At 52.5% G+C, this 27,835-nt stretch overlaps 3 protein-coding genes and 2 long non-coding RNA genes across 11 annotated transcripts; 3 read left to right on the top strand and 2 right to left on the bottom strand.

The window, feature by feature from the left end:
- Positions 1-1,840: 1,840 nt before the first annotated feature.
- On the top strand, positions 1,841-15,721 carry ALOX12 (arachidonate 12-lipoxygenase, 12S type). Of its 4 annotated transcripts, XM_040243571.1 has the most exons (14): positions 1,841-2,149; positions 2,707-2,908; positions 4,218-4,299; positions 4,403-4,525; positions 4,643-4,746; positions 5,011-5,171; positions 6,002-6,145; positions 6,941-7,150; positions 10,980-11,066; positions 11,272-11,441; positions 11,949-12,070; positions 14,091-14,191; positions 14,313-14,483; positions 14,603-14,915. In XM_040243571.1, exons 1-14 carry the CDS (start codon positions 2,015-2,017, stop codon positions 14,780-14,782), a joined length of 1,992 nt encoding a protein of 663 aa, XP_040099505.1. In that variant the 5' UTR covers positions 1,841-2,014; the 3' UTR covers positions 14,783-14,915. The 4 variants fall into 4 exon arrangements, 3 of the variants coding, with proteins under 3 accessions (XP_040099505.1, XP_040099504.1, XP_040099503.1); XR_005721589.1 differs by lacking the exon at positions 1,841-2,149 and having other exon boundaries at positions 2,394-2,908; positions 14,091-14,223; positions 14,603-15,721; XM_040243570.1 differs by lacking the exons at positions 1,841-2,149; positions 14,603-14,915 and adding an exon at positions 15,383-15,720 and having other exon boundaries at positions 2,394-2,908.
- LOC120866095 lies at positions 2,321-17,173 on the bottom strand. Its single transcript, XR_005721591.1, has 4 exons — positions 17,084-17,173; positions 14,416-14,496; positions 2,637-2,943; positions 2,321-2,399 (listed from the first exon to the last, which is right to left on the bottom strand). It is a non-coding gene; the product is annotated as an uncharacterized LOC120866095 (long non-coding RNA).
- A 209-nt stretch (positions 17,174-17,382) lies between these two features.
- RNASEK (ribonuclease K) lies at positions 17,383-19,156 on the top strand. Its single transcript, XM_040243577.1, has 3 exons — positions 17,383-17,611; positions 18,314-18,390; positions 18,766-19,156. The coding sequence occupies exons 1-3, from the start codon at positions 17,534-17,536 to the stop codon at positions 18,905-18,907; spliced, it is 297 nt and encodes a 98-aa protein (XP_040099511.1). The 5' UTR covers positions 17,383-17,533; the 3' UTR covers positions 18,908-19,156.
- A 97-nt stretch (positions 19,157-19,253) lies between these two features.
- CUNH17orf49 (chromosome unknown C17orf49 homolog) lies at positions 19,254-22,195 on the top strand. 4 transcript variants are annotated; one of them, XM_040243573.1, is made up of 6 exons: positions 19,254-19,501; positions 19,687-19,781; positions 20,419-20,520; positions 21,196-21,386; positions 21,610-21,714; positions 21,926-22,195. In XM_040243573.1, the coding sequence occupies exons 1-6, from the start codon at positions 19,481-19,483 to the stop codon at positions 21,928-21,930; spliced, it is 519 nt and encodes a 172-aa protein (XP_040099507.1). In that variant the 5' UTR covers positions 19,254-19,480; the 3' UTR covers positions 21,931-22,195. The 4 variants fall into 4 exon arrangements, with proteins under 4 accessions (XP_040099507.1, XP_040099506.1, XP_040099510.1 ...); XM_040243572.1 differs by having other exon boundaries at positions 21,922-22,195; XM_040243576.1 differs by lacking the exon at positions 20,419-20,520.
- LOC120866094 lies at positions 20,270-21,199 on the bottom strand. Its single transcript, XR_005721590.1, has 2 exons — positions 20,907-21,199; positions 20,270-20,647 (listed from the first exon to the last, which is right to left on the bottom strand). It is a non-coding gene; the product is annotated as an uncharacterized LOC120866094 (long non-coding RNA).
- Positions 22,196-27,835: the final 5,640 nt, after the last annotated feature.

Raw genomic sequence — 27,835 nt, 5'->3', positions numbered from 1 at the left:
ATCCCCACCTCCACCCTGCCTCTGAGTACGTTCCAGCAGGCAGAAAAGGTGTCACTGAACAGCAGAGAAGCAGGCTGAAGTATGGACTAGTCTTGGAAGTATCACGCAAACTTTCTTTTTAGGTAAAAGTGACACTTGAAGGGCACATGTGGAAAGGCAAGGTTCAGCTACTACAAAAGATGGGGAATGTGAGCCACACTATTTGGATATTACAGGATACCCCAAACTGGAGGAAACTGGGGGCCAGCAGACACCAGCCCCGAGCACTGAGGATGCAGTAGGCGGGAGTGGGCCCAGAAGATAAGGGGAAGGGCACCCAGTTAGGATCAGACACTTCTGTAAGGTCTGGAGGCTGGAAGGCAGGACTGGAATCCCTCTCACGCCCACCAAAGACCAACATGTCGAGTCATTTTTGAGGGTCTGGCTCATGAAAGCAGGTTTACCTTGCCCTGGCCTAGCCCAGGCTGCCAAGCACGTGCACTGTGAGCCAAAGGCTTATAAAGACTAGGGCCAAGAAGACTTGGGTAGGGACCAGCAAGAGGCTTCCTGGGTGGGTGCTAAAGCCTGAGTTCTGAATCATCCTCCTGACAAGTCCCACCGCTGCTCCCTGGTTCCCCAGTTTCTCGCCCTGAGTGCCAAAAACGGCCAGGAGACAGTGGGGGTGGGGGGGGGGGGGTTTAAAGTGGGATAAAGACAAGGGGGAAGATGAAAGAAGTAGAACTTCATGACTGATAAGAACTTTACACCTGAGTCTTTTAGGAGAAAATTGGATTCTTGCGGGGAAAGCAAGCACCAGGGTCAGTGAGGCCAGAATAAAAATGTACCTGGAACATAGAGAAGAGAAAGAGGCTGCATTCATTCTGGAGGGACAAAGTCCATGGGAATCGCCCAAGGATGCTGGGTCCCTAAGTGGCTCCACATTGCACCCTCACACCTGGGTCCCTAACATTCTCTGCACCCACTGTGAAGACAGGACAAAAGGAAGCACTCACTGCCCTGCCTCAGTTAGGCCTCCCTCAGTATCTGAAGGGGTTGGCAGGTGGCGCTAGCGGTAAAGAACTCATCTGCTAATGCAGGAAACACAGTGATGCGGGCTGGATCCCTGGGTCCGGAAGACCTCCTGGAGAAGAAAATGGCAACCCGCTTCAGTATTCTTGCCTGGAGAATCCCTGGGACAGAGGAGCCTGGTGGGCTATAGTCCCTAGGGTCCCAAAGAGTCAGACACGACTGAAGCGACTTAACAAGCAATAGCATGCAGTATCTGACGTGTATGTGTTTGTGTGTGGGGGCCGGGGGGGGGGCTCCTAACCCAGCCATGTTTGACGAGGTTGGGGGTGGGGTGAGGAGCAAGTCTCTCAGCCGTTACTTTTCCAAGTTTTAGGCAACATGGGGAAACTCTGGTCATTTATTGAAGGACTGCGCTCAAATCAGGTAGCAATCAGAATCTGAAGACTGGCTGGACTGCACTGGGTCCAGAGAAGCCCACTCTCCAGGAATGCGCCAGCTTAGCCACCCAGGTCGACCTTCCAGGGCTCGGCCCACGGTCTTCCCCAGGTCCCAGCCCACAAAAGCAGGGACTTTCTCCTCCGTTTGGAAGACCGACACACTCCCTCTTCCTTCGAGCTCCCCCAGAGTCCCGCCGACCTCGGGGAGTGTCCTCGTCCTGCTCCCTTCAACGCCGAGGCCCCTGACCTCCTCGGGAGGAGGAGAAACCCGGGCACATCCGTCCTCTCGGCTTCCCCCAGGCCGAGGCCCCTTTATCTCCCTCGCAGCTGCGCTCGGGCCGGGAGGCGCGGCTCTTCCCCACAGCCGGCTCTGCGGCGGCTCGCAGGTTCGGGCTAGTCTTGGGCGGAGACTGGGAACGCCTGAATGTGGTGAGGAGGGCGGGGACGCGAGCCCATCTTTAAAGGCCCGGGACCGGCCCTGAGGCGCCTGGACACCTGTCGGCGGCCCCGGGCGGCCTCGAGAAGCGCGCACGGACCCGGCTTCCCTCGCTTCAGCCGCCGGGGCGGCCATGGGCCGCTACCGCATCCTCGTGGCCACCGGGGCCTCGCTCTTCGCCGGCTCGCACAACCGCGTGCAGCTGTGGCTGGTCGGGGCGCGCGGGGAAACGGAGCTGGAGCTGCAGCTGCGGCCGGCGCGGGGCCAGGTCAGCGGGCGAGCCGGGACGCGGGAGGCCGGCGAGGGGGAGGGATAGGGGGCGAAACGACGGCAGCTCCGCTGGGGCTTTCAGGTGTTGGGCCGCCGGTGCCTGGGCGGAGAGGATCGGGAGCCAGGGTCCAGGCAGGGTGCACACCCTTCTCGCTCCCCGACGGCCCTGGTCCTCACAGCCTCCAACTCCTTCTTCAAGTGACCCGTGCCAGTGTCAGTAATAGGATCTGAAGTCAAGCAGGATGCTCCTAGTAAGGAGCGCGCGGGGGGAGCTCAGTTAAAGGACCGATTGAGGTGCTGATGCTCAGACATCAATTCAAGACACTGCGATCCACGCGCCGGCCTCTCTCATTCTGCCGGTGCGATAGGGGTGAGACCCACCGCGCAAGCGTTCGGAGGCAGAACGAGGAATGCTCTATCTGGAGGCCTTGCCACCGAGGCTCCACAAAGGTCCCCTCCTCTCTTGACCCCCTCGCATTACTTACCCCCACCCCCACCCCGGCAAAATGGCCTTTCCTGGAACCCTGCTACTGTCTCTGGGTTCTGGTCCCACAGGAGGAGGAGTTTGAGCACGAAGTTCCTGGGGACCTGGGGCCGTTGCAGTTCGTGAAGTTGCGCAAACACCACTCCCTGGTGGACGACGCGTGGTTCTGCGACCGCATCACGGTGTGGGGCCCTGGAGCCTGCGAGGAGGCCGCGTTCCCGTGCTACCGCTGGGTGCAGGGTGACGGCGTGCTGTGCCTGCCAGAGGCCACCGGTGAGGGGCAGTGTTGGGAGGAGGGGTGTACGGTCCTGGAGAACAGATGGGAAAGGAGCGGGGATGGAGCTGAGGAAGGTCAGAGGGCCTTGAGGAAAGTGAGCGTTCAGCAAGTTAAGTGTGGAGAAGGCAAGACACTGGAAAGTTATAAAATACCAAATTTATACACAGGGAAAAAAAGCTGCAAGTGGAGCTGGACAGGGACATAAGTTCACGTGTAAATCCCACCCTCCAAGAAGATGAGGGCAGGGGATGGGAGTCGCAGCAATGATGGGAAACAGAAGCGCCGAAAGCGCCGAAGTAAAAGCAGAAAGGAGATCTGTATGGGATGAGGAGCAAGTTGGGGCAGGGCAGGTACAGGTAGCATGTGGAATAGCGGATGGAGGTGACCCTGAGAGGAGACAGTGTGGGAAATAATAAACAATGTGACTGGGAGAGCTGGTTTGGTTGGAAAAACACGGAAGCAAACCATGAGGGACAGGGTGCACACTGACAGCGGGTGGGGGTGAATGAGGGCAGCCAATACAGAATCTGTTACCAGATTCTGGGAAATAGTAAGAGAGATGATCACAGAGGAAAACGCAGGCCAGGGCAAGTAAGGACAGAAAGACATCACTTTGACACTGTGACTAAACATGCAGCTAAGAGCAGGAACAAGGTGATAATAGACTCTGAGGGTCTCAGCAGAGTGAAGTCAGAGAAAGAAAGCAAAGAGCTTTTCCTCATAGCTTTCCAAAGACAGCTGAGGTGTGGCAGGTGAGGTTCAGCACATATGAAATTAACCAAGGCAATATATAGAAGAAAACAGGTAAGGGCATATGGGTGACTAAGACTTTACCCCTCACCCTTTTTTTTTCTTTTGGCTGCACTGCTCAGCATGTGGGATTTTAGTTCCCCAACCAGGGATTGAACCCATGTCCCCTGCAATGGACTTGCAGAGTCTTAACCACTGGACTGCAAGGGATTCACAAGATTTTATCACCTTAATTACAGTGATTTTTCCAACAATAGATACTGATGAAATAGGATTAAGTGGGGAAAGGCGAGTTAACGGACAAGAAAAGATATCAAACATGATATTGTCTCAAGGCAAGAAATGAGGGTTGAGATTAACAAAACCCAGAGTACACAGTTGGCAATGACAAGGTAAATGTGTCTCAGAAATCAATGGAGTGATGCAAGGCCAGAGATAAAAGCAACAGAGCAGAACTGAACACAGGGCCCATGACTGCTAAAAGGAAGATGAAGACAAGCGGGGGAGAGCCCAGGACCACACAGACTGTGGCCAATTGTCTTAACATCTCCACAGCCCGCCTGGCAGGAAACAATGCATTGGATGTGTTCCAGAGACATCGAGAGAAGGAGCTGAAAGAAAGACATAAGATATACCGGTGACCACCCACCTACAGGGCCTCTCAGTGGTACCCCCTTCCCTGACCCCAGCCCCACTACTGACCTGGGCACCCTTCCTGAAGCCTTGTCCCCATTTCCTAGCTGGGCCACCTGGAAGGAAGGGTTACCCCTGACAATAGCTGCAGGCTGTGAGGATGATCTACCTGTAAATATGAGATTCCACGAGGAGAAGAGGCTGGACTTTGAGTGGACACTGAAGGCGGGGTGAGAACGGGCCTGGAGTTCAGAGTGGTGAAAGGGCCGGGAGATCTAAAAAATGGTGGTAGATGGTGAGGGGCTGAGGGATGGGCGACTGGGTTCACGGCTTGATTCCTGTCCTAGGGCTCTGGAGATGGTCCTCAAACGTGTTTACACCCTCCTGAGCTCCTGGACCAGTCTGGAGGACTTTGATCTCATCTTCTGGGGCCAGAAGAGCCCCCTGGCTGGTCAGTGGTTCCCCAGGTCTCTGTAACCTGTTGATGGCCTCTCCTGATGTCCCGACCTTCACACTCCAGTCCCTCATAAGTGTTTCACAGATGAGACTATACTGTGCTGGGTCATTTCTCAGAGGCCTCAAGATGAAAAGATAGGGACTGGATATGGATGGGGTGGTCACATGCCTACATTGCTGGGGTAGGGCCTGGAGGAGGGACATCCTGACTGTGTAAACCTCCTCCTCCACTCGACTCCACTCCACCCCGACCCCACAGAGAAGGTTCACCAGCGCTGGCGGGACGATGAGTTGTTTGGCTACCAGTTTCTCAATGGCGCCAACCCCATGCTGTTGAGACGCTGCACCTCTCTGCCCTCCCGGCTGGTGCTGCCCTCGGGGATGGAGGAGCTACGGGCCCAGCTGGAGAGAGAACTCCAGGTATCCCTCCCACCCTGCCCTGTTCTCACCTTGGCAGTGCAGCCAGAAGTGGTGAAGGGGAGGGACCAAAGATGAGTTGAGGAAGGCAGGCTGTGGTAACCCTTGGTCCAGACTCCAGTGCTGGAAAAAACTAGAGGTGATACAGTATGTGGGGAAAACTCTGAGGAGCTCCCAGCATGGAGGAGAAGTAGGATGGATCCCCAGGGCACAGACAGGCTCAGTGGTGTTACCAGGGACAATGTCGTCTCCTGGTTGATGTCAGTGCCCCGGACACCAGTGTCCAAAGGGAGGACGAAAGATGGAAAATGTGCCATCCGTGGGGGAGGACTGTGGAGGTTACCTGGGTTTGGAGGACGTGAGCTGCATATGAGGATGATGAGCGAGGCCAGATGTGAGCATGTCATGGGCATGTGTGCACTGGACTGGGCAGCAGTGCTGGCAGCGGATTCCTTGACACAGGAGGTGAGTTTTGGAGAGGGAGTGAAAGAGCGTCCGCTGAGCTGCTGACAGCTGAACACAGGGAGCAGGTCACTGCAGGATGGTGGGGTAGGGGCCTGGCCATCTGGACAAGGGGCCAGCGTGCACACTGGACTAGGCAGGCCCGTTCTGAAATCAGACCTGCACAAGACGTCTACCTTCACTAGGCTATTTGTCACTTAAAATGAGAGGAATCAGGCCAGATGCTCTGGTTCTGCCAATAAGACTCCGTAAATGACACAGGATGATGGCAAGAATCAAGATAAATGTCTTTAAATGTGTTCCCCCTTTGCCCCTGCCCTCTTGGGTTAGACTTTAAACTCAAAGGATAGATACATTCCTCCTTTCCCCAGAACGGTTCCCTGTTTGAGGCTGATTTCATCCTCCTGGACGGAATTCCAGCCAACGTGATCCGAGGAGAGAAGCAGTACCTGGCTGCCCCCCTCGTCATGCTCAAGATGGATCCCAGTGGGAAGCTGCTACCCATGGTCATCCAGGTGAGGTGCCCCAGGCACCCCCTCCCAACTCTGCTGCTGTTCACCTCCACCTCGGCACCTGAGGACCCAGCCCCTTGGTTCTTGGCTCCCAAGCTCCATCCTCACATAGTGAGACCTGTCCTCATGTCACTCTGCTTACAGCCTGGTTTTTCCTGACTCGCCCAACTGGAAGGACTTGTTCAAGAGTCATAATGGCCTTTTGGAGTTCTCATCCTATACCCAGTGGTTCTCGAACTGCAGTGTGCCTCAGAATGACCTAGAGGGCTTGTTAAAACAGTTTGCTGGGTCCCAGCCTGAGATTTTCTGATTCAGTCCATCTGGGATGGGGACTGAGAATTTGCTTTTCTAAGTTCCAAAGTGACGTGGATGCTTCAAGATTGGGAACACATTTTAAGAGTCACTAATTAATCCCTCAGTCCACTCTCTTTTCTCCCACTGTTTTCAATAGTCAGTTTAACAAACCCTGTCAATTATCTCATACACCCAGCTTCCCCTTCCATCCCCCACCATAACTCAGACCCCCATAACGTTTCTCCCAAACCACCATCAGGACCTCCTCACTGAACTCCCTGCTTCAGACCCCCTGCATTCACCCTGAAGACCATGATGGGTGCACGGTGCCACAGCAGTGAGAGGCAGGGTGGAAGGGGCCTCATTCTTCCACCTCCTAATCCTCTAGATCACAGCCTCCTGGATAGCAAAAATCGTACTTACTCATCTATTTCCCCAAGATGGCTGACCATAAGGTCACACATAAAGTGGGAATTCAATGAAGGCTTAATTTCTTTTTCCCAGATCCAGCCGCCCAGCCCCATCTCCCCGACCCCACCACTGTTCCTGCCCTCGGATCCTCCACTAGCCTGGCTCCTGGCAAAGATCTGGGTCCGAAATTCAGATTTCCAACTGCATCAGCTCCAATACCATTTGCTCAACACCCATCTGCTGGCTGAGGTCATTGCTGTGGCCACCATGAGGTGCCTCCCAGGGCTGCACCCTGTCTTCAAGGTACCACCTCTACCCTCCATGTCCTACTTCATTCAGACCCCAAAGAAAGGAAACAGGCCAATATCATATGATACTGCATGTGTGCATGCTAAGTTGCTTCAGTCATTTCTGACTCTTTGCTGCCCTATGGACTATAGCCCACCAGGCTCCTCTGTCCATGGGATTCTCCAGGCAAGAATACTGGAGTGGGTTGCCATGCCTTCCTCTGGGGGATCTTCCCGACCCAGGGATCGAACCCTTGTCTCTTACATCTCCTGCACTGGCAGGCAGGTTCTTTATCACTAGCACCACCTGGTATTATGATATGATATTATAGCAGCAAAAATTTTTTATCACTTTGTAAAAGAAAGGAGAACAGAAGGAAGAAAGACTGTATCAGTATTTTGAGACTTGTGTTTTAATTAAGTTGAGTCACTTAACATTTCTTCAGGACATATTACAAAGGAACCCTCTGAAATTCTCAGATCTGACAATCTAGCAATGGGCCAAGAGAATAGCCAGAATATTGCCAGTAAAACAAAAGCCTTGTTCCTGCCTTAGTAGATTTATGATTTAGCCAGAAAGACACATGGTGCCCATAAGAACTCCCCAGAGAACAATACCTGGACCTAGAATTTGAAATCACGAGACAGCTGGTAAAACTAGAATACTGATGGAGAACGTTCCATCCCAACTGAGAGTGTTAAGTAGGAACAGAGCAATAGGCAAGGAGAGCAGCCCAACAGGGTGCTTATCCCAGCCCAAGAGAGAAATGGAGAAAAACATGTGTTGGCAAGGTGGTGACAAGAATTAAAAAAAAAAAAAAATCAAGGACTTCCCTGGCTGTCCACTGGTTAAGACACCACACTTCCACTGCAGGGGGTACAGGTTCAATCCCTGGTCTGGGAATTAAGATCCCACATGCCACATGGCTCAGCTAAAAAAATAATCATCATCAGACTTGGGGAAGAGAAGGAACAGTAGCTGCAGCAAGCCTGGGTATCAGAGCAGAGACAGAAAAGTCAGAGGTCTAAGCTTCTACAACACTCAGGAGCCCAAGGGTGGGTGTGGGAGACTGACCTAGAAATCCTGTAATTTTATAAAAGAGTGAGCTCAGCATCTACTGCTCAGCTGACAGCAGCAACATAAGGCTCATGCTTGCTTTAAAATGTCCTCAAAATCTTGATGACATTTTAGATATAGGGAACAAGGCAAAAGGGACAAAACTGCATATGAACATATGCATATGAAACAAGCATATGAACCAGAGCAATTGTCAGAAACAGGAAAGCCAGGAAAGAAGCCAGCTGGGAAGTGAAGATGAGATTCAGTTTGAGGTTCATGGAATCGGAAGTGTTGCCAGGACACACAGGTGAGCACGTGGCAGGGAGAAGGCCTGAACTGTACTTCAGCTGGGGGCCCTCCAGGTCCCTGAAAGCCTGACCAGCAGTAGCTGTGGCCTCTCGGGAGGCTGGGGCGGCACCAACAAGATGGAGTCCAGTGTGATGAGCAGAATCTTGGGTTTTACTCATCTCATTGTGCTCCTGCACCACTATCTTCTGCTCACCTTGGATAGGCTAAGCCTCTTTTCACACTGAAAATATCCCCCCTTTACGAGTTGAGCCCTGTGCCCACCTGTCTCCACTCCCAGAGCAAAATCATGTCAAAGAGCTGCACTGTTATCAGCACACACAGGAGAGCCAAGCCGGCCAATGTCCCAATGGTGATCTGTGCAGGCTCTGGATTCAGACTGCCAAGGCCTGAATCCTGAGTCCTAACCTTTGTACAGGTGTGAGCTCAGTGTCCTCATGTCTAAAAGGGGACAAAAGGAACACCATCATGGGGCTGCTAAAGGATAAAATGACCTAATAGCATGACACAGGCTAAAAGCTAGAAAAAAATTAGTTCTTGCAATTTTTGTTATTATTACCTTTGGTCGGGGGGTAGCTGGGCTGGGTCTTCATTGCTGTGCACAGGTTTTCTCTAGTTGTGGTGAGTGGGGGCCACTTTCCAGCTATGGTGTGTGGGCTTCTCACTGCAGTGGCTTCTCTTGTTGTGGAGAACGGGCTCTAGGGCAAGTGGGCTTCAGTAGTTACAGCTTGTGGGCTCTAGAGCTCAGGCTCAGTAGTTGGCATACGGCTTAGTTGTCCCCCTGGCATGTAGGGTCTTAGTTCTTGGACCAGGGATCAAAGCAGTGTCCCCTGAATTGGCAGGCAGATTGTTAACCACTGGACCATAGAGGAGGTCCCGGTTATTATTAAGAATTGTTTGTCCTCGGGCTTCTCCTCTCCTCAAGTGGATGTTGGGCTTTCTATGACACTCAGCAACTTTCATGAACTTTCTGAAGTTTCAGTCCAATGTAAGCTGCTTTGACCTTCTGACCTCATAGTTCTCTCTGGTTCATTCTGTCTCCAGCAACAACTACTTAGATAAATACCAACCCTTTGTGAAATCTGTACATAAACTGGGTGGAAATGAAAACAAAATAGTCTGAGATAAAAAGAAATGCATGGAAGATCAGGTGGCCTTTTTTAATAGCTAAGGAAAAGCCATTTCTTGAAAAGCTTGCAAAATAGAGGGAGTCTAACCACCTAATTTGGGGTGGGAGGAGATTTGATGACAGCCTCTCTGCTGCCCTGGTGGCTCAGCTGGGAAAGAATCCACCTGCAATGCAGGAGACCTGGGTTCGATCCCTGGGTTGGGAAGATCCCGTGGAGAAGAGAACGGCGACCCACTCCAGTATTCAGGCCTGGAGAATTTCATGGACTGTATAGTCTGTGAGGTCGCAAAGAGTCAGACATGACTGAGTGACTTTCATTTCACCTCTGCTGCTTACACAGGTGGCACAGTATGGCTCCTCCTCACTGAAGGTACCCAACTCTACCCCTCAAAACCTGACAGTGAAGCAACCAGGGGATGGAGGTGTGACTCTGGAAATGAGCAGAGAGACTAATTTAAACTGTGAGGATGACAGAGTATAAAAGCAAATCAGCTGTGGAGTAGGAAATGGCAACCCACTCCAGTATTCTTGCCTGGAAAATCCCATGGACAGAGGAGCCAGGTGGGCTATGGTCCATGGGGTCGAAAAGAGTTAGACATGACTAAGTGACTGAGCACATCAGCACATACTATGATTTAAAATGGTTGTTTTCTTTTGTATTCCTACCAGAAGAGTCTGGGACTTCCAATGCTTCCATATCCTTGCCAATATGTTCAGTCTCTTTAAATTTTGACCTTTTTAATAAATGTGTAGTATTTAAAAAAAAAAAAAAGCAAATTAGGGACCCTGGTGGTCCAGTGGTTAAGACTCCTGCATTGTAAGCCCCGGCTTACAATGCAGGGGCTGCAGGTTTGATCCCTGGTCAGGGAACTAAGATCCCACATGCCACAGCCAAAGAGGGGAAGAAAACAAGTAAAAGCAAATCAAAAGAGGCTGATTCTCAAAGGCCACCTACACTCCAGGTGGAAATCATCAAGATAAATAACAGCCGCTACTCAAGGGCATCACTCATGTAAGCATCACTGTAGCCTCCTAAGACAAAAGACAAAAGACCCTATAACCAGCCACCGTTATCATATGAGGATAGGAGATGAGAAAGGTCAACACTTAGAGGGTCCTGTACCTTGGACAAACATAAAATGACTGCTGAAGTGAAACCCAGGTCAGTGTGGCTGGAGAGAATGACGACTTACAGAGGTGACAAGATCATGAGATGACGTGATCATGGAAACAGGAAGAGACCAGCCTGTCAAGGGAGGAAAGCATCAAGAGAAAAGGCCATCATGCTGCCTATAAAGAAGGACCTGAGCATGTCCCCCATAATCGACCCCCTTTACTCCCCCATCCCAGCTCCTGATGCCACACATCCGCTACACGATGGAAATCAACACCAGGGCACGGACTCAGCTCATCTCAGATGGAGGCATATTTGATAAAGTGAGTGGGGCTGCATCACTGTCTGACTTTCTACCATCTCTTGCCACTTTCAAGATCCCAGACCAACCTGGATAAATGTCCTGACCCTTAAACCTATGAGCCCTTTATATCCATGTCTCTAAAATGTGAAAACCCCACATCTGAAAACCCTTTATATACTGTGCACTGGCTTCTTCCTCAAGGCCTTGCATCTCTCTTGTCCCAGGCTGTGAGCACCGGTGGAGGGGGCCACGTGCACTTGCTCCGCCGAGCCCTGGGTCAGCTGACCTACCGCTCCCTCTGTCCTCTTGACGATCTGGCTGATCGCCGCCTGCTGGGAACCCCGGGTGCTCTCTACGCCTGCGATGCTTTACGGCTCTGGGAAATCACTGCCCGGTGGGTGAGGGGGAAGCCAAGAAAGGAGTCGGTGGAGGGGTGAGGTGGGGAGAAGGCGAGTGGGGCTCTGGTCCCAAGGTCAGCCTGGGGCAGAAGGAACATGAAAACAAGAAGGTCCAGACAGGAGAAGCAGAGGAAGGGATCCTGGGGAGAGATGAGGAAGAGTGAGGAGTCAGTGGGTGGGGTCTGAGGAGCAGACTGGGGACAGAGAGCATAGATTGGGAAAGCTGTGGATGCAAAGGCTGAGGGATCTGGACAAATCAGCAGTTTTGTTAGAAAGAAAGGCTTTCAACAATATCTGGGAATGCCTAGAACTAAGGACCCACGTGTCCTTCCTCTCTAGGCTAGTTTGTAGAAACAGCTAGGAGTGACCCAAAAGGCAGGCCTAGAAGACTCTATACTCAGACATAGCAACAGTCAGCTGACCAGAGACCATGGAAAAGTGTAGAAGTCAGAGGCCGGAGCCTTCTCCTCTTAAGGAGCTCACCTCCCTTCTCCCCGGGGCAGGTATGTGGAGGGGATTGTCCACCTCTTCTACCACGGGGATGACGTTGTAAAAGGGGACCCTGAGCTGCAGGCCTGGTGTCGGGAGATCACTGAGGTGGGGCTGCGCCAGGCCCAGGAGCGAGGTGAGATCCCTCCCAGAGATGGGAGCTCCTCAGACACTCTGCCCAGAGCAGAGTCTGAGTTCAGAACCCCACCCACTCATCACACCCTCTGCCCTCCACACTTCAAACATCTTAATACCATTTCCACCTCCTAAGACTCAGGACAATTCCCAATGCCCAAGGATCAGCCTCCTCAAAGCCCTTGGCCATCATCCTTCACTTTCACCCCCTCCTCTAACCTGCCACAGCATGGCACCCCCCAGGAACAGCAGGGGATCTTCCCAAGCCCTGCTGGGGCTCACGTTCTCTCCTCGGCTGTCTATACCTTCCTGAGGATATAAATGGGAAGCGTTTTCCACCAAAGTCCATGATGACCCCTTCTGTTTCCCCTCTTCTCCTGCCTCCCACTGTCCAGCACAAACAGAGAAAGTCCAGGGCAACTGCACAATGACCACAGTGCAAGGTCATTTCTAGATGTAAACACAATGCTCTACAGGCTTTGTATCAACCCTGAAGTCAGTGCCCCCTTGGGGCTCATGTCGCTTTGGCCGATCCAGCCTCCCCCACAATCAAGTCACTGCCTTTAGCACCCCTACTGGCATTCTACCCTCTAGGGAAGAAGCAGCCTTTCTTGGCTCTTCCTGGCTTCCTCCTCCTCTAACACACACAGGCCAGCATGGCCTGCTCCAAATCTCCCTTCCGTCCCTGTCCCTCACATTTCACACTGACATCTCTGCCTCTGTGAGGCAACTACAGATATTTACTGGGGAGCCGCTATGGCCAGCCTCTGGGGGTGCCATGAGCACTAGTCTGACACTCGCCCTCAAGAGGGAGCGTCCCTCTGGAACATTGGTGGCTGCAACACCCCCCTTCCAGGACCAAACTTTCTCTAGTACATCTGAGTCTGTCCTCTGGGCTCCACAGGCTCCCGGGAGACCCCTCTTCCTCTCCTTGGCCATTTTTTTCCCCAATCAGCATCTACATTTGGAAAATGAAAATAAACATCCACATGTCAACTTTAGCCTCCAATAAGTGCTTCTCATTCTCTCTTCATCCACTCTCCCTCAATTCTCACAGCTCACTTTTGCCTCATTTTCTCAGCAGACATTTTAGAAAAAAATGTGCTAAAATAAAAACCTGAGATTAGCAGTTAGGAATCCAAGTTCAAGGTCAGCCTCCACCTTTTCCTAATTACCACAGTCCTGTTGTTTGTTTAGCCGCTCAGTCATGTCCAGCTCTTATGAGATGGCCCAGACTGTAGCTCACCAGGCTCCTTTGTCCATGGGATTTCCCAGGCAAGGATACCGGAGTGGGTTGACATTTCCTTCACCATGGGATCTTCCCCACCCGTGAACTGAACCCATGAACCCACATCTGCATCGGCAGGTGGATTCTTTATCACTGAGACACCAGGAAAGCTCTACAAGCAGTTTAATCTCTTTTGTCTTTGATTTTTTATCTATAAAAAGGGAGTGTTACATTTGTTCACCTTAACTGGCAGGATTACTGGGTCTCTGAGCCCCCAGCTCCACCATAAATTGAGTGGCTTGAACATAATCTTTGCAGAAAGCCTCTCTTGCCTGTGACATTGTAAATCTATAACTTCGCTTATCTTTCGTATTATAAATTAGACACCTGCAATTCCCTGTCTGCAAACAGAAGGGAACATCCCTAAATTCTCAACCATTTTTTGAGGCAAAGGGTTTCTGATCATTCAAACCTTTTCAGCACCACCACCACCACCCTTCCAAAATAACAATAATTGCTTATTGGAAGACTTGTTCCATACCAGGTGATTAACTCATTTATAAAGTAGGTATCACTCATATTTTACAGGTCAAGAAATTGAAGTTCAGAGAGGTTAAGTAACCCAACTGTATTACTTGAGTCTGAGTTGAAGCTCACGTCTGATGCAAATATACTTGAACAAATGAACTAAACAAACATCCATCAATTCCAAAATCTAGACATCTGAAGACATCGGCCTTTATTTCTCTCCTCTCAGACTGTAGCCTCTAAATCCTGTTCCTTTTCTGCCCAGGTTTCCCTGTCTCCTTCCAGTCCCAGAATCAACTCTGCCATTTCCTTACCATGTGTGTCTTCACGTGCACTGCTCAGCATGGGGCCATCAACCAGGGCCAGGTATGGAGCGCTGAAAGCCCAGATCCCTGAAGGCAAGTGTTTGGACTTGGGATGCTCAGGGGAGAGACGGGAGTTCAAACCCTAAGTACTAGGATCCTAGGGTTGCAGTTTCTTCCCCCAGCTGGACTGGTATGCCTGGGTCCCTAATGCCCCATGCACAATGCGGATGCCCCCACCCACCACCAAGGAAGATGTGACAATGGCCACCGTGATGGGCTCACTACCTGATGTCCGACAAGCCTGTCTTCAAATGGCCATCACGTGGCATCTGGGTCGTCGTCAGCCAGACATGGTAAGAGAGGATTCTGGGGAAATGGAAATGACAGTTGGAAGGGAACAGCATAGTAGGGCAAGGCTCTAGGTGTGTCTGTCTTTGAAATCAAAACTGACTGATCCTTTGTTCTTTCTTAGGTGCCTCTGGGGCATCACAAAGAAAAGTATTTCTCAGACCCCAAGGCCAAGTCTGTACTAAATCAATTCCAAACAGATCTGGAAAACTTGGAAAGGGAAATTACAGCCCGCAATGAGCAACTTGACCTGCCCTATGAATACCTAAAGCCCAGCCACATAGAGAACAGCGTCACTATTTGAGCTCTATGGCGCCCCCCATGGGCAGACTGCAGATCAGCTCTGGGACTGACAATTCCATCTTGAGTTTCAGTTCAGTTCAGTGTTCAGTCCCTCAGTCGTCCCCGACTCTGCAACCCCATGAATTGCAGCACGCCAGGCCTCCCTGTCCATCACCAACTCCCGGAGTTCACTCAAACTCACGTCCATCGAGTCGGTGATGCCATCCAGCCATCTCATCCTCTGTTGTCCCCTTCTCCTGCTCCCAATCCCTCCCAGCATCAGAGTCTTTTCCAATGAGTCAACTCTGTGTTGCTGTTCACTTGCTAAGTCGCGTCTGACACTTTGCAACCCTCTGGACTGTAGCACACCAGGCTCCTCTGTCCTCCATTATCTCCCAGAGTATGCTCAAATTCATCCTGCTGCTGAGGTTATTTCCTTTCCCAATTAAACCACCTACATCTGTATCCTATGAGCCCAAGGGCCTTTGCAGGCGTGCATGCTGAGTCACTCAGTCATGTCCAACTCTTATGTGACCCCCATGGACTGTAGCCCACCAGGCTCCTCTGTCCATGGGATTCTCCAGGCAAGAATACTTAAGTGGGTCGCCATTTCCTATTCCAGGGGATCTTCTCAATACAGAGATCAAACCTGCATCTCCTGCACTGGCAGCTGGATTCTTCACCATTGCACCACCTGGGAAGCCCCTAAGGAAAGGGTCTGATAATATGTTAGGTTTTGGAGGCCACACTGACTCTTGTCACAGCTATTCAACTCTCCTGTTGTAGCACAAAAGCAGCCACACACAACATGTAAATGAATGTGACTATGTTCCAATAAAACTTTATTTATGGACAGTGAAATATGAACTTCTTGTGTCATAGAATATTCTCTGTTCAGTTTAGTCAACCATTTTAAAATGCAAAAAGCACAACAACAAAACCCTGTGGATTTTCGCCCTCAGGGGCAGTACCTGCACCAGGGTGCCCCTGCAGCAGCCTGAGGTACTGACCTTATCTGAGAAACATCCAGAGAATGCTGGGGGGTGGGGGGTGGTAAGGGAGGGAGGGCAGGGAAGATTTCTTGGAGAAACAGACAACCTCAATTCATCCTCCTTTCCCAGAAGCTTGACTTCACGCTTGGTGGCCAACTTAAAAATTCCTGACTCTACCTTGGCAGCTTTCCCTCCACCCCTGTTTCTCCTATTCATACACCTACCCCAAAGTCCCTGCATGAGAATGGTGCTTCTAAGGCAAAAGAAAAACTTTCACTCCAAAATGATGTCCTTCCAGACAGTCTCAAACAAAAGAGACACAAAATACAAGTCTGAAGGTCACTTCCTCAGGAGCTTCAGGGCCCTGGGGTCTCTAAGTGTTTCCCAGGTTCCAAGTTCTCTTTCAGGATCCTTTAAAGAACAATATGTACAAAATAAAGGGGAAAATATCACAAAGTTATGCTAACCACTGACAGTGTCTGTCTGGTTCTGGAGTCTTGGGATCAAAATGACCCCTCTCAATTATACTATGACCACTGCCCTTACTAGAAAAGGTACAAAAAACTCAGTGAAAAATTATGTTCTTCAAACACCACTATTTCCCTGAATAATGTCTATAGACCTGTTTTTCACCAGTGCTGCTGCTGCTAAGTCGCTTCAGTCGTGTCCGACTCTTAGCGACCCCATGGACTGCAGCCCTCCAGGCTCCTCCGTCCCTGGGATTCTCCAGGCCAGAGTACTGGAATGGGGTGCCATTGCCTTCTCGGTTTCACCAGTGAGGTATACAAAATTTTTCTTTGGAAGGTATATAATCTATTCATATCTTTAAAATCTTGGACTCTATCGTGTTCAAAGTTTCCGTTTTCTCAGTTTACAATAAGGAAGAAAACTGACATTTCTGTGCACTTATTGCCTTCTCCAGCACACTTGGTAGGGCCACTCACCTTAACAGTTTGTTCATTGAGTCCGCTTCCCCTGGACTTTTCCTAACGCCCATATTTTTCCTGGATTTTGTATCCAAAACTCTTCAGTATTCCATGTTTGATAACAAAACGTTACTTAAGGATTTCCAATGCCAAGAACTCTCAGCAATTTTAAAGCGTTCTAGCCACGACAGCACGCCTGGGCTTGGGAAGGGGTTGCCATCTCCTTTTACCGTGTCAGAGTGTCTATTTCAAACGGTATGGATGAGTAGAGAGGAGACAGAGGCGTTCTCGGTGTAAATCTATCTCAATTACCATTTTCCCAGCGCAGACCACCACTCAAGACTAAGGTATCTGAGACCAAAATGACGTAATCCTCGGCTGCTGACAGCCCATCGCCAAGTTTACCTGGAGCTCCGCCAGAGATAAACGCTGTTCCAAGACCGGGCTACCCATTCTTCCTCGTCACGTGACTTGACAAACTTGGTCATGTGACACACTGGCTCCTCCCACTCCAAACTAGAGAGGGGGGTAGCCAAGAAACCGGAGGACTTTGCTCCTACAAAACTCGCGCCCCAGTTATTGATCCATATTGGTCAATAATGGACTCTAATTTGAGAAACACAGCCCTTCCCCTCGGAGGTCCCGCGAGGACCCGGAGGCTCCAGCGTTCTCCGCCTGGTGCCCCCCGGCCCGATGGTTGAGCCCGGAGGCCACGCCCCCTCGTTCTCCCTCCCTACTCTACGTCCTCCGCAGCTCGAGCCCCGAAGTCCAGCTCTCTTTTCCCAGCTCCTAGGGCCTTCCTCTCACCGATTTCCTATCTGGCCCTTATCTAGGCGATTCCCAACTCCTTTCTTCATGGCGTCGCTTCTGTGCTGTGGGCCCAAGCTGGCCGCCTGCGGCATCGTCCTCAGCGCCTGGGGAGTGATCATGTTGGTGAGGGGACTGCCGGGCGACTACCGGAGAGGAGAGGGCCTGAGGGGCTCAGTGTCGGAGGGCTGGAAGGCTAGGAGACTCCAGGCCTTGAAAAGCAGCAAACAGGCTGGGGGGGTGGGGGGTAGTTGATTAACCTCTGGAGAATAAGACAGAACTGGATTGAGAAATGAGTATTTGGAGGGGAGAGGGGAAGCTGGAGCTTGGAATGGGAGCCGGGGCTGGTAAATCTGGAGTACCCTCAAGGTAAGAGGAAGGAGATCTAGGTTCTTGAGAGATCCTTGAGCTGAATGGAGGGCAGTGGGGAGAGGAACCGCTTGTTCCCGAAATGGATAGCTAGGCCTTATTTCCTCAGGACTCTACCCGCTCTACTAAAGGGAGAAATAATATGGAGAAGTGCCGATTCCCTCTACCCCCCTCTTCGCCCTGACCCGTGATAATGACGCCTCCAGAGAGGAGGATAATCAGGGTTCCTGGGTTGTTCACTATTTCTGCCCTTGCCCCAACCACGTCTTCTCTGTGTCACCATTCAAGCTCTATTCCAGGTGACCGGAGTCCAGATCCGGGAACAACCATCCCTAATCCCAGCTCATTCTGGTAATTCCCAGACCCAGATGTTGTGGCAACATTCGAAGTGGGAGGAGTTCAGGCAGCGACCAGGTCAGTTGCCTGAGTTAAAACAACCTACCCTTTCTCTTTTTTCAGATAATGCTCGGAATCTTTTTCAATGTCCATTCTGCTGTGCTAATTGAAGACGTCCCCTTCACGGAGAAAGATTTTGAGTAAGTGGAGAGGCAGGGGATGTGGTCAGAATTGGACGCGGAGAATCGCAGGAGGCTAGACACTTGGGGCCCGGTGGTTGGGAAACTGGGTGCTCTCTCTAGCACCCAGGAATAGTCTTGGGAGTCAGACCTCAGAGACCATCCTAAACCCACCGCTTTAGATGTGGCTGTTAAGAATTTTACTGGACTTCTCTGTGCCTCCGTCCACCCCTGCAAAGTGGATGCTAAAACAGAACTCTCCCCCAAAGGGTTATGAAGATTGAAAAAAATAATACACGTTAAAGCGTTTAGAACGGTACAGGGCACATAGTAAGTGCTCCGTAAATGTGTGCTGTTAATGTTTCTGATATTTCTCTGCCTAATCCCCACCCCTAGGAATGGCCCCCAGAACATATACAACCTTTACGAGCAAGTCAGCTACAACTGTTTCATCGCGGCGGGCCTTTACCTTCTCCTCGGAGGCTTCTCTTTCTGTCAAGTTCGGCTCAATAAGCGCAAGGAATACATGGTGCGCTAGAGCACGGTCGCGCTCCCCCTCTCCAGCCCCCTCCTCTATTTAAAGACTCTCCCCACCAGGTCACAGTCCCCCCGCCCCCCATTCTGGTGCCCTCTGCGGACTAGGGCTTTCTTGGCGAGAGACTCAATCCCTTGTTCTCCAACCTCTGGCGCCCGGCTCCTGTGGAGGGAGGTTGGGGTTGGCCGTTCCCTGTCCCTCCGGCCCTCTCGCCTCGTCCCATTCCACAATAAAGAGAAACTGCTCTCTTAAGACTTGTGTGTGTGTCTGGGTTAGGAGGCGGGTACCCGGGCTAGAGGTCGGTCTCCAAATAGGGAATCCCGACCCCTCGACGGAAGTGGAGTGAAACCGGGCCGGAAGTGAGGCGGTGTCTTCCACTCTCCTTCCCGCGCGCCGAGGCGGCCTAAGCAACCGCGGCTGGTGAGGCGGTGAGGGCCCGAACTGGAGCCAATCAGCTGCGGGAAGGGGCGGGACTTCCTGCGCGGGGGCCGGAGCCGTTGCACCGCCTTGCTCTTCGTGGTCCCGGCTCCGAGGTAGCGGCGGCGGCGGCGTCTCCGTGAGGAGGCGCGCGGGGCCATGACGTCAGCGTCCACAAAGGTTCGACCTCCCTCGCGGACAGCGCTCCCTGGCGGCCACGGGAGGGCGGGCCCCCCAGTTGGCTCGCGGCTCTTCCGTCCCGGGCGGGGGGCGGGCGGGAGTCCAACCTGGGGTGGGGCTAGGGGCTCCAGGCGGGACGGCGCGGGGCTGTGCGCCGGCCCCCCGTAACGCTGCCCCGCCCCCAGGTCGGAGAGATCTTCTCCGCGGCGGGCGCCGCCTTCACGAAGCTCGGAGAGCTGACGATGCAGCTGCATCCCGTGGCCGACTCTTCCCCCGCGGGGTACGTGAGCCCGGGCTGGGGACCTGGACGCTGAGAACAGACGCTGGGACTCGATCACAGACACCGACACTCTAGGGCAGGGACAGATGTTAGTTTCCCTTCGTGCCTGGCACAGCGCAGAGTAGGTCTTAATAAATGATTATTGAATGAATGAATGACAGATAAACCACAGACTGAGGCTCATAATCTGGACTCATTTCACAATTCTGTCCTGCTGCGCATTGGCAGAGCATAGACCATCACCGCTACCCATTCACCTCAAATCATGTGGAATTCCGTCAGATTGCAACAGATTGTGTTTAGGGGTTCTGTTGGTAAGACACCCACACCCCCACACACACACTTGTTGAATTAGTTTTAGTGGGCTGTTTACAACAGCTGTTTCACGTTGATGGGGGAGCCGTTTTCTTCTAAGGTTGTTGCATTATCGTTTGGATGGGGGTCCTCAGGGTTCCCACAGGGCCTTAAGAATTTTTTTGCTTTTTTTGTTTGTTTGTTTTTTAAAGAGGACCTCTTTATGGAAGGGGCCCCGGACATTGCAGGGAGGAGGCTGGTTGCTGTGGAATGCGTAGCCTGTGGGCTGGCTCCACATCCCTCCTCCTCCCACTTTCGCTATTCCCCTCTCCCCTTCTGACAGTGCCAAGTGGACGGAGACGGAGATAGAGATGCTGAGGGCTGCTGTGAAGCGATTTGGGGACGATCTTAATCACATCAGCTGTGTCATCAAGGAACGGACAGTGTGAGGGAGGGCTGGCTGGCAGAGAAAGGGCGGGTGGGCAGCTTTCTTCCTCCATACCCATTTGTTCCATCTTCCTCAAACTCCCTTCCAGCTCAACATCTTTCCTACTCTGTGAGTCCCTTGAGAACTGAAAGAATAAAAGAATTGTCACAATTGGTCAGAAGTTACTAAAATGCTGTGGTCATCAGGACCTTACATGAATTTAATTTTAGGTTACCCAGTAGTTTAAGATACCCAATAGTTGAATTTGCTAATAGGAATTCCCTGGTTATTTATACAGATCTTTTGAACACTCCTGTGGTGTTTTCAGGGATATTATGATCCTGAACTAGTCGATCAGGATCTGTTAATAAGTTTCAATCTACCTGTAGGTCACCCAGGCTTACCTGGTAGTCTTCCACATCCATACCTCTCTCTCAAAAGAGAATTAGGGGGTGGGCCTTTCCCACTCCTCAGTTGAGGGACTCCACTCTTCACGCTCCATTTGCCCTCATTGGCTGCAAAGCTTCCAGGAAAACAAGAACCCTAGCAAAGGTCATTGAGGCCCTCACCTGGATTCCTATGAAGGGGCTCCCCAGTGTTCCTTCAGAGTGGCCCATCTCCCCTGCCCCCACCCCCTTATTCTCTCAGCCTTTTTTATGACTCCCTTCCTAACTTGCTCTCTCCTCTCTTTAGGGCTCAAATAAAGGCCACCGTGAAACGAAAGGTATATGAAGATTCTGGTATCCCCCTTCCAGCCGATTCACCCAAGAAAGGGCCCAAGAAGGTGGCATCTGGTGTATTGTCGCCTCCTCCAACTGCTCCTCCACCAAGCAGCTCCAGTGTCCCTGAGGCCGGGGGTCCCCCCATAAAGAAACAGAAGGCTGGTGAGGGCTGTGGAGTTGCTGCCTGGGGATTAGATGTCCCACCCACGGTTCAGTGAGAGAGCTGGGCTTTGGTCAGAGGACAGATCTCTTTTCCTCTCCCAGTGAAGGTTCCAGAAACTGGCTGGGGTGGGGAAGGGAGGGAAGGTTGAAAACTTTGGGAAGTGGGTGGGGTGGGGGGAGAACCATCAGGGAACCTAGAACCTAGCTTGTGCCCCACTCCCAGATGTGACACTCAGTGCTCTGAACGACTCGGACGCCAACAGTGACCTGGTGGATATTGAGGGGCTAGGAGAAACTCCTCCAGCCAAGAAACTCAACTTTGACCAGGGTAGGAGTCCTCTTCCTCTCACAACAGCTGAAGGGATGGGGGATGGTAGGGAGGGTCTCAGCAGGAGCCCCCTCCCGTGAACTGGGGAAGAGAAAGTTCCTTGCTATGCATGCAGGGGTCAGGTCTGTAAGGAGCCAGGTGCTCTGGGGAAGCGGGAGTCCTACTTGGGACTCGCTCCATCTCGGCCCATTTTACTTCCTGTTCCAGACAGCCTGACCCTGGATTCTGGCCTTCTCTTGACCTCCGCTGATCCTCCTCTGCTCTCATGCTGAGCCTTCCACCTCTGACCCCTCTCACTGTTCACCCTGGACCTGTGGATCGCTTGGGACTCTGAGCAAGGCCTGCATGTGACAGGGTGGAAAGGCTGCCAGGGGCAGCCCACCTTGCTGTTCCTGTATGAGCATCTGCACCCCAACCCCTGGGTCCCCCCCCAACTGATGGACGTTTTTATACAGAAAACAATAAAGATCTCCCTCTCAGCCTGGTGCTTTCCGCCTGACATTACGGGAGTACGGGGGACACTTCTCTCTCGGCTTAGCCTCCGGGGCTTAGCCCCTCCTCAGCAGCTCTCACCACCCTGCCTGGAGCAGCACAGCCAATATTGGCAGGCTCTCTTCCCAGTACCAACATTTCTGTGCTGCTAGAGCCAGGGGAGCTGGGCGTGGGCAACAAAGACTCCACTTTGCTCTCTGGAGGCAGCACGTACTCCGGGGTCTCTGGCAGCCAGTACTCTTGAGACTGCCCTGGAGACTTCAGAAGGGCAGCTTCCAGGGCTTTCACACCTCCCATTCCCCGCCCCACCCCACCCCACCTCCCACCTCACCAGAAGGCCCCAGATGTTTTCTGTGTCGCTCCTCCAGGGTGGCCTCCCGGGCCAAGCCTCAGCGGCGCCTCCCCCACCCTCGCTCTAACACCACAGTGTGGTTTGGACGTGGCCGCAGTGCCGTACAAACCACAGTGTGCTGCTGGGGCGGGAGCAGGACTGGGGTGGGTTGAGAGAAAGGGAGCACAAGACAGTGCTGTGGAGACCCCCCACCAAGGGTGGGGAGGCAGAGCAGGCTGGAAGGCGAACATGGCCCCCAGAAGCGTTGGGGAAAGCAAGAGACCAGAGCTAGGGGCTGAGCAGGCCACTGAAGGGAGAGGGGCCTATGGGGTGAGCTTGCAGTGTAGTGAGACTGGAACCATCTTCCCTGTAGGAACTCTGCTCAAGGGATCCCCAGTGTGTGGGGGGGTGGGATCTGAGGAAATAAGGAATGACTGGGGGGGACCAACAGACTGCCTCTCGACTCAGCAAGGGCAGGGACCCAAGGCTTCCTGTGTCCGTTCCTCCCCTCCCTGGGTCAGAACCCAGGAGAAAGCAAGGAAAGACAGAAGGCCAAGGACAGCAGTGTTGGGAGTTGGCAGTCCAGAGGTGGTGGGGCCGGAAGATGGTTGGGAGAGGGGGGCCGGAAGTCGCCCTGGGCCCTGGGCCTGCCACAAGATGGAGGCCAAAGGCAGGAAATGGAGGCCAGGGGGAAAGGGGAGCAGCAGGGCCCAAGAAGAGGGCCTTCTGGACCTGGGGGCCAGGTATTCAACCCTCAGGACTGTCCCCACTCCTCATAGCCCCCCAGGACCCAAGTCCCACCCCCCACGACAACCCCTACCAGCCTATTCCACCAGGCCCAGGAAGGCGGGCCCACCCCAGAAAGCCACGTTTAAGCTGACAAACATGCCTCTCCCCACCCCCACCCTAGGCCTTCCCTCAGCCTTTTTCTCCTGTCCAGGACTTGATTTTTAAAAAACACCCCCCAGAAAGCAAAATCCAAGGGCCAAAATCCCTTCCGCAAATCAAAATAATGCCCTCTAAAACCCAAAAGTTATCCTCCCTTTACCACCCCCCCTTCCGACACACCCCCCAAAACTCTTAGCAATCAAAAAGATCTAAGATGGTGGTGTAAGCAGTCTTTTTTAGGCCCCGGGGAATGCTAGACCCCCTCAAACGAGACCCCTATCTGTCCCACATCAAATTCTACCAAGGCTTCCTGCTCTTCACACCCCCCTCCATAACCCCAAAACTGAACAGCTGCCCCCAGCTCCCATCCTCGGCAGAGCCTTTGTGGGGATGGATGAAACAAATCAAACACTATACTAACGGCTGGGGATGTTGGGGGGCCCTCTGGTCTCAGTCTTTGGTTTCCATCTGGGGGACTACAGTTTTGGGGTGTAAGAGAAAGCCTCTTCAATCATCCCCCCAATTTCAAGACTGACAAAGCCCAACCCCACCCGAGCACGCACCTCCAAACCTCCCCCCCAACCGCCACGTCTCTCCTGAAAACAGGGGACACTTTCCTCCCCACTTACCTCAGCTACTCTCCCCTGAGATCCTGGTCCCCTATTTTGAAGGGAACAAAATTTGGGGTGCATCCCTCACATTTGGGGTGCAGGAGAAAGGAGCCGCCCCAGTCGCATCGCTGGCCTCCTTCCTCTCGGCTGGCTCAGGGAGTGGGGAGTGCCCTAGGGAGGGGGGACCCCCACAAGAGAGCACAGGAGGGGGTTCCTCCACTTCCAGTCAGAATTGGGGACACCCCCCCCCCAAACCCGTCCCAGCCCATCCGTCTCCAACTCGGCGGGAGAGGCAGCTGCAGTGCCCCAGTCAGATTCCCCCAACACTACATTCCTCACCCCATCTAGAGGGGTCCCGGGGGCCCCAAAAAATCCCAAAAAAATCTAGGATGTTGGCAGGACGGTCCTGGACTAGCTCCCCAAATTTGGGGTCCTCAGATCCCCCCATTTTTTCAGGAAAATTCCGTCTTTCACCTGCCTCCCGCCAGCCCTGCTCTGTCCCGATGCCAATTTTGGAAGTCACTCCCTCCTTCCTCCTCCCGTCTCTCCAGGCCCCCCCCGCTCGGGGGCTAGGGTCCAGGACACCTGGCTTCCAGGCCGGGGGAGGGGGGCACTCCTCGAAGGGCTAGGGGCCAGGAGGTCAAGCTCATAGCCCCAGTCTTAGGGAAGCAGGAAAGCCCGATCCTCCCTTCCCCTCCCCCCTGGCTGGTCTCCGTGGTGGTTTAGGAAAGCCTGGAGGATTGGAATCTGCCATTGCTGTTGCACAGGCAGTTTTTTTTTCCTTGGGTTGGGGGGGTGGGCGGTGGGAGGGAGAGAGGGGAGGAGAGCCGAAGAGAGCAGGGACCGGGGTGTGCAGAGCTGGCCTGGCTTACCCCCCAGCCCCTGCTGCCGTGGGGAACCCCCCTCTCATCTCACCCACACTCCCAGTCCTCTGTCTGCTTTCTGTTTGGGGCTCTTATCCTAGAAAATCAGGGTACAAGATTCACCTCCTCGCACCTCATCACCACCTCTCCTTGCCACAATTTCAACAGCACTGCCCTAGTCAGGAGTGTCCACTTGACCACAAGATACCCCACTTCCCCCACCTTCCCCTAAGTCGAGGTGTGTGCCCTTAATAAATTGGGGTTCAGAATCAGAAACCACCTTTTCTCCCTCAGATCTATCCAGGCCACATAAAAATAAGAGGAAATATGCTCCCTTTCCAAATTTCTTCCATCAAATCTTGAGCATATTTGGAGGTTCACTTAAGAGACTTCTAGACTCTAGGGTGAGAGGGAGCTAAAAGCAAAGGATATCCCAAACCATTATCATAGTCCAAATTAAGTGAACCCTAAAATCAGTCTCACATCATGATCCACCACTCAGCTTCAACAGATGCACCAAAGAGTGGCAAAACACCCCAAAATAAGGACACCCCAAAACTTTAGTCTCCTACCCTCAGCCCTCACCTTGTTTCCCCCTGGAAAAAGCCTCCTGGCTCTCATGCATACATAGAAATATCCCCCTCCTCAAAGTAAGCTTACACAACATTCAAATATAAAGCCTTGTTCCCCGGCAAGGACCCACAATCACAAAAAGCCTTCAAACTTGCTCCCAGGTTCCTATTATGTTCCACCTCAAGCTAATAAAAACCCCAAATTGAATTTCATGTCCCCCAATATAATCTGAACCTCAAAATTTATCTGGTACCCCATCAGACTGTACCCTAAAACCACCATGATTTCTGTACTTGAAATCAGATTGTCCACATACACCAATGACTATGAATCCCCTACACCAAATTTTCATCCATCTCCAAAGAACACCTAGCTGACTGTGGGTGTAAGAATCTCCAGAACTAATATAGCTTCAAAATCAGCTCCATGAAAGTGTTAGTCACTCAGTCATGCCCAACTCTTTGCAATCCCATGGACTAAAACCCACCAGGCTCCTCTGTCCATGGGATTTTCCAGCCAAGGATACTGGAGTGGGTTGCTATTTCCTTCTCCATGGGATCTTCCCAACCCAGGGATTGAACCTAGGTCTCCTACAGGCAGATTCTTTACCGACTGAGCCACCGGGAAGCCCAATGTAGCTTCAAAATCAGCTCCATACCTCAGACTTACTACTGGCCCTCAACCCTGAATCCAGCCCTCAGGGCCCAGAATGATGAGTAACTCAACACCCCACATCTGACAGATAGACCAGATAACATAAAAGTAACTCTGCCCTGATACCAAAGGAGTCTCGGGTCTAACTCCCACCTCCAACTGGGCAGAGACCAAAGTAACCCTCATTTGCAGAAGCCAGCACACCATCTCGAATCCCTAGTTCCCCATTCCCAATGTCTCAGCAGTTCTTTCCTGCACCCAAAGACATCCTCAGTTCTGAAAAGGAGGGCCCCATGTCTCTATATGCAGCTCCACAGATTATGGCCAGTCATTACTGGGCAATTGTAGACGTTCCTGAGCCCAAATGCAAGTCCTGCTTGGCAGCTAGACTCAGCTCTGGCCCCTGTTATCCAAATGAACCTCGTCTCCCCAAACAAAATATGAGGGTGTGACCTGTGCCTATCTCCCAGATCAGGGACTTAAACTGGGGTTATCAGCCCCTTCTGCCCTCTCTCCCTTGTTACCCTGAGACCCTCCCTTTCCTCTTCTGTCTGTTCAGTGCATCTAACTTTTACATTCAGTTCAGTTCAGTCGTGTCCGACTCTTTGAGACCCCATGAATCACAGCACGCCAGGCCTCCCTGTCCATCACCAACTCCTGGAGTTTACTCAAACTCATGTCCATCGAGTCGGTGATGCCATCCAGCCATTACATTAATGTTCACTAAAAAAAAAAAAAAAAAATCACCTCTAAATACAGATAATAGCGTCTAGGTTAATAAGAAATCCTGGGCTTCCAGGGCTCAGACCCTCGGCTCTTTGTCCCACTCATTTTCCTGGTTCCCAAAGTCCGCGGATTTCTCACCCCAGGCAGGAACCCCAGGTTCAGAGGGAAGTCACCTCTGTCGCCTAACTCTCCCTCCCTCCGCCCAACCCTAGTCCCCTGGACAAAGTAAATGCGAGCAAAGAGGGGTAGAATGACCGCCCAGACCTAATCCATCCTGCGCCCCTGGCTGAATGGACCCCCAGCCGAGTGGAGACGAAGGGCGCGGCGAGGCTAGTGCTCTTCCGCCCCCTCGTGGAAGGAGCCGAACATTGCCGAGCTTCGCCTGCTTGCCGCGCTGGACCGCGGCGTCCCGCCAGCCTCTAAGCGTCGCCGACGGGCGGGTGCTCAAGGCCCTAAAGAGCTGGGACTAGGGGAGGGCGAGCGGGCTTTGGGCGGGAATCTGCCTCTCTGGATCCCTAAAAGGATTCAGAAGAGCGTCGGGAGCGAAAAGTTCGGACCCTAGGTCTCTTGAGCGTCTCTCGGCCGCCACCCGGGGCTTTCCCCACCTCCTCGAGGGGAAGCAGCTGGCGGAGCCGTCCGGTCGCAGGACAATGGAAGGAAACGAACTAGAAATCATATCCGCCCCCTCCCTATCGCGCCCGTTCAGAGCCCCTCTTTTGCAGGCCCCGCTAGAGGAGCCTGTTGAATGACCACACCCTCCCTGTCTGAGACCCCACGGGAGCCCACTGTCTCCTCCCCAAACCCGGTGTTTCTTTGGGTTCCCCTCAATCTCCCTTAATACCGTACATTGCAGGGGCGGGGGTTTGCTGTATGTAACAGGCTCCTTTCTAAAGCCAACACATCAATTTTCGCTGTCCCGGGTCCCCCGACGACCTAAGTCACCCAACGACTTAGTCACCCATGTTTCCCATCTCAACATCCCC

The sequence above is a fragment of the Oryx dammah genome, unplaced genomic scaffold (genome assembly GCF_014754425.2).
Source record: "Oryx dammah isolate SB20612 unplaced genomic scaffold, SCBI_Odam_1.1 HiC_scaffold_8, whole genome shotgun sequence".
Lineage (NCBI taxonomy): Eukaryota > Metazoa > Chordata > Mammalia > Artiodactyla > Bovidae > Oryx > Oryx dammah.
The sequence above is the reverse complement of the archived record's forward strand: the minus strand, read 5'-3'. Positions and strand labels throughout refer to the sequence as shown.

Coding starts and splice junctions, on each gene's coding strand:
- CUNH17orf49 (XM_040243572.1), top strand. CDS start 19,481: ATGACGTCAGCGTCCACAAAG. Junction 19,782..20,418: donor GCCGACTCTTCCCCCGCGGG/GTACGTGAGCCC, acceptor CCCTTCTGACAG/TGCCAAGTGGACGGAGACGG. Junction 21,715..21,921: donor GAAACTCAACTTTGACCAGG/GTAGGAGTCCTC, acceptor TTCCTGTTCCAG/ACAGCCTGACCCTGGATTCT.
- ALOX12 (XM_040243569.1), top strand. CDS start 2,452: ATGCTCAGACATCAATTCAAGACACTGCGATCCACGCGCCGGCCTCTC. Junction 6,146..6,940: donor TGCTACCCATGGTCATCCAG/GTGAGGTGCCCC, acceptor TCTTTTTCCCAG/ATCCAGCCGCCCAGCCCCAT. Junction 14,192..14,312: donor GGGCCATCAACCAGGGCCAG/GTATGGAGCGCT, acceptor TTCTTCCCCCAG/CTGGACTGGTATGCCTGGGT.
- RNASEK (XM_040243577.1), top strand. CDS start 17,534: ATGGCGTCGCTTCTGTGCTGTGGGCCCAAGCTGGCCGCCTGCGGCATC. Junction 17,612..18,313: donor CCTGGGGAGTGATCATGTTG/GTGAGGGGACTG, acceptor CTCTTTTTTCAG/ATAATGCTCGGAATCTTTTT. Junction 18,391..18,765: donor TTCACGGAGAAAGATTTTGA/GTAAGTGGAGAG, acceptor CCCCACCCCTAG/GAATGGCCCCCAGAACATAT.